At 43.1% G+C, this 11630-nt stretch overlaps 1 protein-coding gene across 2 annotated transcripts in view; it reads left to right on the forward strand.

Moving 5' to 3' along the window:
• Positions 1-11347, forward strand: part of LOC307169716 (E3 ubiquitin-protein ligase rnf213-alpha) — a 69727-nt gene extending 58380 nt beyond the window's left edge. For both annotated transcript variants that reach the window (XM_079890493.1, XM_079890494.1), the window contains exons 68-72: positions 5581-5658; positions 6965-7162; positions 8925-9014; positions 9097-9275; positions 10359-11347. In XM_079890493.1, the coding sequence (XP_079746619.1) occupies positions 5581-5658; positions 6965-7162; positions 8925-9014; positions 9097-9275; positions 10359-10512 (699 nt within the window). In that variant the 3' untranslated portion in view covers positions 10513-11347. The remainder of the gene's footprint in view (positions 1-5580; positions 5659-6964; positions 7163-8924; positions 9015-9096; positions 9276-10358) is intronic.
• The last annotated feature ends 283 nt before the right edge of the window (positions 11348-11630 follow it).

Genomic DNA, 11630 nt, shown 5'->3' on the forward strand with positions numbered 1-11630 from the left:
ACATCACCATTACTGTACGTCACTGCACCACTGACTCACATCACCATTAATGTACGTCACTGCACCACTGACACACATCACCATTACTGTACGTCACTGCACCACTGACACACATCACCATTACTGTACGTCACTGCACCACTGACACACATCACCATTACTGTACGTCACTGCACCACTGACACACATCACCATTACTGTACGTCACTGCACCACTGACACACATCACCATTACTGTACGTCACTGCACCACTGACTCACTTCACCATTACTGTACGTCACTGCACCACTGACTCACATCACCATTACTGTACGTCACTGCACCTCTGACACACATCACCATTACTGTACGTCACTGCACCACTGACTCACATCACCATTACTGTACGTCACAGCACCACTGACACACATCACCATTACTGTACGTCACTGCACCACTGACACACATCACCATTACTGTACGTCACTGCACCACTGACACACATCACCATTAATGTACGTCACTGCACCACTGACTCACTTCACCATTACTGTACGTCACTGCACCACTGACTCACATCACCATTACTGTACGTCACTGCACCTCTGACACACATCACCATTACTGTACGTCACTGCACCACTGACACACATTACCATTACTGTACGTCACTGCACCACTGACACACATCACCATTACTGTACGTCACTGCACCTCTGACACACATCACCATTACTGTACGTCACTGCACCACTGACACACGTCACCATTACTGTACGTCACTGCACCACTGACACACATCACCATTACTGTACGTCACTGCACCACTGACACACGTCACCATTACTGTACGTCACTGCACCACTGACACACATCACCATTACTGTACGTCACTGCACCACTGACTCACATCACCATTACTGTACGTCACTGCACCACTGACACACATCACCATTACTGTACGTCACTGCACCACTGACAACCATCACCATTACTGTACGTCACTGCACCACTGACACACATCACCATTACTGTACGTCACTGCACCACTGACTCACATCACCATTACTGTACGTCACTGCACCACTGACACACATCACCATTAATGTACGTCACTGCACCACTGACTCACATCACCATTACTGTACGTCACTGCACCACTGACAACCATCACCATTACTGTACGTCACTGCACCACTGACACACATCACCATTACTGTACGTCACTGCACCACTGACTCACTTCACCATTACTGTACGTCACTGCACCACTGACTCACATCACCATTACTGTACGTCACTGCACCACTGACAACCATCACCATTACTGTACGTCACTGCACCACTGACACACATCACCATTACTGTACGTCACTGCACCACTGACTCACATCACCATTACTGTACGTCACTGCACCACTGACACACATCACCATTAATGTACGTCACTGCACCACTGACACACATCACCATTACTGTACGTCACTGCACCACTGACACACATCACCATTACTGTACGTCACTGCACCACTGACTCACATCACCATTACTGTACGTCACTGCACCACTGACTCACATCACCATTACTGTACGTCACTGCACCACTGACACACATCACCATTAATGTACGTCACTGCACCACTGACACACATCACCATTAATGTACGTCACTGCACCACTGACACACATCACCATTACTGTACGTCACTGCACCACTGACTCACTTCACCATTACTGTACGTCACTGCACCACTGACTCACTTCACCATTACTGTACGTCACTGCACCACTGACTCACATCACCATTACTGTACGTCACTGCACCACTGACACACATCACCATTACTGTACGTCACTGCACCACTGACTCACATCACCATTACTGTACGTCACTGCACCACTGACTCACATCACCATTAATGTACGTCACTGCACCACTGACTCACATCACCATTACTGTACGTCACTGCACCACTGACACACATCACCATTACTGTACGTCACTGCACCACTGACACACATCACCATTACTGTACGTCACTGCACCACTGACACACATCACCATTACTGTACGTCACTGCACCACTGACACACATCACCATTACTGTACGTCACTGCACCACTGACACACATCACCATTACTGTACGTCACTGCACCACTGACACACATCACCATTACTGTACGTCACTGCACCTCTGACACACATCACCATTACTGTACGTCACTGCACCTCTGACACACATCACCATTACTGTACGTCACTGCACCACTGACACACATCACCATTACTGTACGTCACTGCACCACTGACACACATCACCATTAATGTACGTCACTGCACCACTGACACACATCACCATTAATGTACGTCACTGCACCACTGACACACATCACCATTACTGTACGTCACTGCACCACTGACTCACATCACCATTACTGTACGTCACTGCACCACTGACTCACATCACCATTACTGTACGTCACTGCACCACTGACAACCATCACCATTACTGTACGTCACTGCACCACTGACACACATCACCATTACTGTACGTCACTGCACCACTGACTCACATCACCATTACTGTACGTCACTGCACCACTGACACACATCAGCATTACTGTACGTCACTGCACCACTGACACACATCACCATTACTGTACGTCACTGCACCACTGACACACATCACCATTACTGTACGTCACTGCACCACTGACACACATCACCATTACTGTACGTCACTGCACCACTGACTCACATCACCATTACTGTACGTCACTGCACCACTGACTCACATCACCATTAATGTACGTCACTGCACCACTGACACACATCACCATTACTGTACGTCACTGCACCACTGACACACATCACCATTACTGTACGTCACTGCACCACTGACACACATCACCATTACTGTACGTCACTGCACCACTGACACACATCACCATTAATGTACGTCACTGCACCACTGACTCACATCACCATTACTGTACGTCACTGCACCACTGACACACATCACCATTACTGTACGTCACTGCACCACTGACACACATCACCATTACTGTACGTCACTGCACCACTGACACACATCACCATTACTGTACGTCACTGCACCACTGACACACATCACCATTACTGTACGTCACTGCACCACTGACTCACATCACCATTACTGTACGTCACTGCACCACTGACACACATCACCATTACTGTACGTCACTGCACCACTGACACACATCACCATTACTGTACGTCACTGCACCTCTGACACACATCACCATTACTGTACGTCACTGCACCACTGACACACATCACCATTACTGTACGTCACTGCACCACTGACTCACATCACCATTACTGTACGTCACTGCACCACTGACACACATCACCATTAATGTACGTCACTGCACCACTGACACACATCAGCATTACTGTACGTCACTGCACCTCTGACACACATCACCATTACTGTACGTCACTGCACCACTGACACACATCACCATTACTGTACGTCACTGCACCACTGACTCACATCACCATTACTGTACGTCACAGCACCACTGACTCACATCACCATTAATGTACGTCACTGCACCACTGACACACATCAGCATTACTGTACGTCACTGCACCACTGACACACATCACCATTACTGTACGTCACTGCACCACTGACACACATCACCATTACTGTACGTCACAGCACCACTGACACACATCAGCATTACTGTACGTCACTGCACCACTGACTCACATCACCATTACTGTACGTCACTGCACCACTGACACACATCAGCATTACTGTACGTCACTGCACCACTGACACACATCACCATTACTGTACGTCACTGCACCACTGACACACATCAGCATTACTGTACGTCACTGCACCACTGACACACATCACCATTACTGTACGTCACTGCACCACTGACACACATCAGCATTAATGTACGTCACTGCACCACTGACACACATCACCATTACTGTACGTCACTGCACCACTGACACACATCACCATTACTGTACGTCACTGCACCACTGACACACATCAGCATTACTGTACGTCACTGCACCACTGACTCACATCACCATTACTGTACGTCACTGCACCACTGACTCACATCACCATTACTGTACGTCACTGCACCACTTACTCACATCAGCATTACTGTACGTCACTGCACCACTGACACACATCAGCATTACTGTACGTCACTGCACCACTGACTCACATCACCATTACTGTACGTCACTGCACCACTGACACACATCAGCATTACTGTACGTCACTGCACCACTTACTCACATCACCATTACTGTACGTCACTGCACCACTGACACACATCACCATTACTGTACGTCACAGCACCACTGACACACATCACCATTACTGTACGTCACTGCACCACTGACACACATCAGCATTACTGTACGTCACTGCACCACTGACTCACATCACCATTACTGTACGTCACTGCACCACTGACACACATCAGCATTACTGTACGTCACTGCACCACTGACACACATCACCATTACTGTACGTCACTGCACCACTGACTCACATCAGCATTACTGTACGTCACTGCACCACTGACACACATCAGCATTACTGTACGTCACTGCACCACTGACTCACATCACCATTACTGTACGTCACTGCACCACTGACTCACATCACCATTACTGTACGTCACTGCACCACTGACTCACTTCACCATTACTGTACGTCACTGCACCACTGACACACTTCACCATTACTGTACGTCACTGCACCACTGACTCACATCACCATTACTGTACGTCACTGCACCACTGACTCACTTCACCATTACTGTACGTCACTGCACCACTGACTCACTTCACCATTACTGTACGTCACTGCACCACTGACACACATCAGCATTACTGTACGTCACTGCACCACTGACTCACATCAGCATTAATGTACGTCACTGCACCACTGACTCACATCAGCATTACTGTACGTCACTGCACCACTGACTCACTTCACCATTACTGTACGTCACTGCACCACTGACTCACATCAGCATTAATGTACGTCACTGCACCACTGACTCACATCAGCATTACTGTACGTCACTGCACCTCTGACACACATCAGCATTAATGTACGTCACTGCACCACTGACTCACATCAGCATTAATGTACGTCACTGCACCACTGACTCACATCAGCATTACTGTACGTCACTGCACCACTGACTCACATCAGCATTACTGTACGTCACTGCACCACTGACTCACATCAGCATTAATGTACGTCACTGCACCACTGACACACATCAGCATTACTGTACGTCACTGCACCACTGACACACATCAGCATTACTGTACGTCACTGCACCACTGACACACATCACCATTACTGTACGTCACTGCACCACTGACTCACATCAGCATTAATGTACGTCACTGCACCACTGACACACATCAGCATTACTGTACGTCACTGCACCACTGACTAATGCCTGCTCAGAGCGATTTATAGGAGTTCTTCAGGCTTCTGCAAAGTATATGTATTAGAAAAGTTGTATTTACTGATTTATTTATTCTCATTTTGTTTTTCAGGGGATTCCGACATTGGTGAACAGACAGGACAGAAATTATGAGATCATATTAAAAGATGTGAAGGGCAAAGTTCAACAAGTAAGTCACATTATACATGTTTAATCTGTATCTTATTTAATGCTGGATTCTGATTGGTTGACAGATGTTCTAACGTGTGCGATAGTGTATCATAAAGCAATATCACCCGTCCACGTTTTCAGCAGTGCTGGTTTGGTTCCAGAAGTATTTTTCCAATCATTTCGCCCATAGGGATTTTTAAGAAGTCTTCATTGAAGCATTATCAGCCATGAACCAAGACTAGCCTAATTTGAGAGCGTAGAGAGGTTGCTTCGATTACGTCTTTCGCAGTGATTCATGGGAGTGGGCGGGGCTATTGAGATCCTTTGGTGCTTTTTGCTTGTTTTGACTCTGATTGGTGGAATTTTCTGTACAGCATTATGGGTAATGTAGTTTTTCAACAAAAATTGTTCTGTTAAATGAAGTTAAAGAAGTTGAAATAATGCGGGCTAAGGGCTTTAACAGTAACAAATACTATCGATTAACAACTTCGTAGCTCACAGTAGGGCTGTCTTTAAACCGTAACCGTAGTATAAGTGGAATAATTTACTTTTTATTCCTTTCTCCAATCATTCCTTACTTATATTTTGTGTTGGTTATGTATGTACATCCAGCCGGTTGTTATCTCAGAATAAACCCTGACGGGGTGATCAGGATCAGGTCTTCATCAGCCTGAAGGGGGTTTATTCTGAGATAACAACCGGCTGGATGTACATAACCGGCTGGATGTACATTATTACACGGCTACTTGCCACATAAGTAAATAATTAGACACATTTAACACATAGACACAAATAATTAGAAGTATTGATCTGAGTTGGGTCTTTAAATGCATAGCTTCCGCGGAGAGAGCAGTTTCAGCGGCAAGTTCAAACTAGACGGACATTTAAGAGATATGGTACAATCATAACACTTATTACACAGCATTTCACAACATAAATAATTATGGAGATAAGAAATATTGATTTCAAAATGAACTGGTTTAAAATCATACCTGTTTGTATTTTATAATCCAACAGTGTACAAAACACTAGTCGCAAAATGGCTGCCGCTGTGTTTGTATGAAACGAGCGAGTCCACGATACTGGATGGCATAATTAAATAACTGTACACAAAATATTGATTTGACTGAGTTTTAATATTTTATCAGCTCACCAAATGCAAAACTTCCACGAAGAAAACCCTTTCCTAGCAAGCGTATAGTGCGTAATGCTCTTAATCATTTCTGTTGTTTAAATGCACCTTTTAAATTGTATATTTAATGAAATCAATGATATTTGTGAGATTTGAAAGCATTCCTCAAGCTGTGTTGTGTTGTGTGTGACAGGAGCCGTTGCAGCCGCTGACGCAGCACGACCTGGTGAAGGATCTGCAGTCCTACAGCGACGTGTGTGAGGCGCTGTCCACCGTCCAGCTGGCCCTGGGCTTCCTCGCCATGACCGGCGCTGACCCACACATGCAGCTGAGCTCCTATCTCAAAGAGGTGCTGCAGATGACGGACCACATGGGCTCGCACATCTACAAGGTGGGTCATGAGCACAGTATTTACCCGTAACTTCATTTAGCCCCTGGTTCCTTCGCTCGAAACACACCGAGTACCAGCCCAAAGTCCCTAGTTCCTGGGGAAAGACCCTGTGGTGGAAACAAGGCTACAGTCAGAACGTCATCAGAGAAGTGCTGATAATGTCAATAAGCTACAACAGTTAAACATGTCAGCTGTGTGGACACTGGCTCTGAATTGATTGACAATCTTAATATCTCGATTTTAATCGGTAACCATATGGTTTCTTAAATCTAAAATCTTTTAGTCTCTGAACATCACACTAGGAGTGAACTTGGAGTGCGCCATCCAATAATCACGAAAGGCTTTGTGCTCTGTCGATTTTATTATGAAATTCAAACAGTAAATGTCGTTTTGGCGCTCTTTAATACGGCGTGACGGATCGCTGTAACCTCAGTTCAAGCGGCATGAGAACCGATCATCTCATCTCCTCTTTACTAGTTACAAGCACGCAATAAACATGGGTGAACTGCAGAGGGTGTGTAAGCAGAGGTAATTGCGACTTTTTAATCTCACAATTCTGACTTTTTATCTCAGAATTACGTGATATAAAGTCGCAATTGCAGGTTATAAAGTCAGAATTGCGTGATATAAAGTCGCAATTGTGTGTTATTAAGTCAAAATTGCGAGAAATATACTTGAAATTCAGACTTTTTTTCTCAGAATTGCATGTTTATATCTCGCAATTCTGACTTTATAATACGCAATTGGGAGATATAAAGTCAGAATTCCATGATATAAAGTCGCAATTGCGTGTTATAAAGTCAGAATTGTGAGATATAAACTATTCTGAGGTTAAAAAAAAAAGTCTGTTTTTTTATTCCTTAGAATTGGACTTTATATCTCACAATTGTGACTTTATAACACGCAATTCTGAGGAAAGATGTCAGAATTGCGAGATATAAACTCGCTATTGCGAGAAAAAAAGTCAGAATTCTGACTTTATAAGACGCAATTGCGACTTTATTTCTTGCAATTCTGACTTATATCTCTCAATTCTGACTTTATAACACACAATTGCGACTTTATTTCACGCAATTCTGACTTTATATCTCGCAATTCTGAGAAATAAAGTCAGAACTGCGAGATGTTAATTCGCAATTGTGAGATAAAAAGTTGCAATTATCTTTTAAAATGTTTTATTCTGTGGCGGAAACAAGCTTCCATAGGAAACAAAGATACATTACAACTTACCAAAATGAATCCTGTCTCATGTAATCGCTTTTTATCAGTGTTTCAACCGGGGAAAGACGTCAGTAATACAGTTAACCTTACATTCACCTCAAGAAAGCTATTCAGTGTCCATAAACTCATTAGTTAGCTAGAAAACAGCTCTAGAGACAAGCATTTTGATAAATATATGCACCATATTACATATTCATTATATTTTTTACTTGACCTGTCTTCAATATTTTTTACTTAACCTGTCTTCAATATTTTTTACTTAACCTGTCTTCATTATTTAATGTATGTTTGAATAAATCAGTCATGAAAACAAGAAATAGTTCTGTTATGAAACAGTTGAGATAAAAACTGCCTTATGTGTAATTTAAATGCTTGTATAACTCAGTTTCAGTGTATCCTAAATTATCGGATCATTTCGGTGCATCTCTGACTAGGAGAACTCGCCTCAAGGAAGCTGTGTATAGTTAGATTGGTTCATAAAACAGTGTGATGAAACTGAGTGTGTGTGTGTGTGTGTGTGTGTGTGTGTGTGTGCGCGCAGGCATTGAGCAGGTGCAGTCTGAAACACTGTGTGGCGCTGTGGCAGATGCTCAGCTCTCTGAAATCTGAGACCATGCTTCGTCTGAAGAGGGTGAGACACTCAACACACTAAACCGTGTTCTGCCGTATTCAGTGTGTGTGTGTGAAAATGACTGTGTTCATCTGCACTTCAGGACCCATTTGTGGGAATCAGCAAAGAGTACAAGCGTCCTCTGCAGGAGGAACACAAGACTCTGCTCACGAGTTTCTTCACCAAGTCCAGCGCTGACGCCTTCCTGCTGGAGATGCACGAGTTCCTGCTCCTGGTCCTGAAGGACCCCAAAGCCACGGACACCTTCAAGCCTGACTGGGGGTGAGCCCTCATGATGGGATGATAGTAGCTCTGCTGCAACTTTTACACCAATTTTCGCTTTTCTTCTTTTGCAGGGGGTTCAGTTTTGCCTCAGTTCATAATTTACATATAATTCCTAAATTACAGGTGTATAGATGCATATAAATTTCAAAACTTTTCATTCCTATTTGAGAGATCTGAGCGAATCTGTCAAGTGTTCTGAAAAAGTGTATTTTTGTATTTATTTCTTTATGAAGCTGTTTCACGTCAGAGTCCTGTTTGGTGAACCCGCACACGTTCTACCTAACAGAACACCGACCCGTTATCCGACAGCACCACTCTTTTAATTCCCGGCCCGTTTGACATAAAGACAGCGACCCGGACCATTAAATCTAATACATCCGGGAGACTCAAATATTTATTTTCTCATGTAACACAAGCAATCAAACCAACATTATGAATTCCGAGTTGATGCATTTTATGAAAAATAGACACGCACCCCAACATGGTAATAAATAACATAAAAAAAATGAGAGTGTGTATCCGTCGTGTAAACAATACAAAAACTGAGCCTGTATGGGCAGATTGATCACATGATGTAGGCTATTTCAAACAAATGTGCATAAATCACACCACAGGCGTGTATAACAAATGCTTAGATGTTTCCATAAATTAAAAGAACATACAGCTAAATATGAGCCTTCACTGTGTTTATAATATTGGGGATATTTTAGCGGATTCACCCTGCAGAGTTTCAGGAGAGACAAACACTTTTAAATGCAGTGTATACGTGGACGTTGGTTGTCTTAGCAGCACGAAAATGACTACAGTTTGTAAGAATATCAGAGTATAAATGTAGCTTTTTTCGTTGACCCATTTTGACAAAAAAAGGACCATTCCATAAAACTGTGGTAATCATGAAGTGGAAAATACTTACTTAAATTACTATAATCAGTTTAAGCTAAATATTTAGTAAATTAACACACATTTGGTGGGGAATATGGGGAAATATTCCTATTCTACATAAACTGTGAGCCTGGTTAAGATTGTGTTGATGTGTCTCTAAAGCTCTGGCTGAACTCAGTGATCTGTGTGTGTCTGCAGTCTGAAAGACACGGTTGTGTCCTACATGGAGCGTAAAGATCTGGACGTTCCTCCCGAGGTGGAAGAGTTCTTCCCTGAAGAGATCCTGCTCGCGCAATACACCGACACATGGAAGTTCTCGGTCCACGTCAGACAAGAACGAAACCAAAGATGAAGAGCTTCTGTTGGCTTACCCAATCACTCGTATCAGGGAAAGATTCGCTTTCATTTACAAATGCCATTCTCATTACAGACTTTGGAAAACTGTGCCTTGTATGCACCTGAGGTTCAGTGTTCTGCGGTATATTTACTCATTCATAAACAGCTCTGTCATATGATGGTTCATAAACTGTCATATGACGGTCCGGTCTGTCAAAGTAATCTTGTAATTTTGATTGTAATAAGTTGTGATGTACTTGCTTAAAATCTTTTCAAAGTTCAAAACAATCATGAATCCATTGCTAAACCTGTGCTGTAACTTTTTTTCCTTCCAGTTTTGGGAAGTTGCTAACAATTGTATTACCATTCCTTCTGTATTTGTTTACTTGAGAATCCGTATAGACTGATTTAAAGATGTTAACTGGTTTGAAATATAAACTGCGCACCATGAGCCCAGAACCGGACGCTCTTATGTCCTTACCAACCTCATGTTTTTTTGCACTTTATCTTGTTCTCTGCTAAAAGCAATGTTTCAGTGTACCAACACATATGCTGGAACTATGCTGTGTGCAAAACTGTGTGTTTGTTTGTCTTTTTCTATGATAAACATGGGTTTGAATAAAGTTGTTCAAATAATATTTGGGTCAGATCATCGTCACATGTTCTGCTGTCTCGTCCTGACAGTTTAATATTAAAGGCTGCATGTCTGAAGATAATGGTTTCTTCTCTTCTGTTCTGTTACTCTACCTTTCTTGTAATGTCCTCAAACCCATTTCTGCTTTCTCCTGCTACCATTGTTTTTACCATCTTCTCCTCATTTATTGTTGAATTATAATCTCCATCTATTCTCCAAACCTCACTTGTCATATGTAGGGTTGTGGGGATTCTGGAAATTCTCCTTATAAGTGTAGAAACACCTTGGATGGTTGGCTGTTCATTTGAGCCTTTCTATATATTCTTTTTTTTATGTTTCCTGAGGTAGACTTATGATGTTAGTAAGGTTTTTACATCAAAAACTCTCATAATTCAGAAATGCAGTATTCTACCCAGATTTTAGCCCAGTGATACCAAGAAACTCAGCCGTGGATCCATTGACAGGCACACGTTCAGATGATTCACACATCTCAGGTGTGA

Source organism: Squalius cephalus (assembly GCF_949319135.1).
Source record: "Squalius cephalus genome assembly, chromosome: 1".
Taxonomy (NCBI): domain Eukaryota; kingdom Metazoa; phylum Chordata; class Actinopteri; order Cypriniformes; family Leuciscidae; genus Squalius; species Squalius cephalus.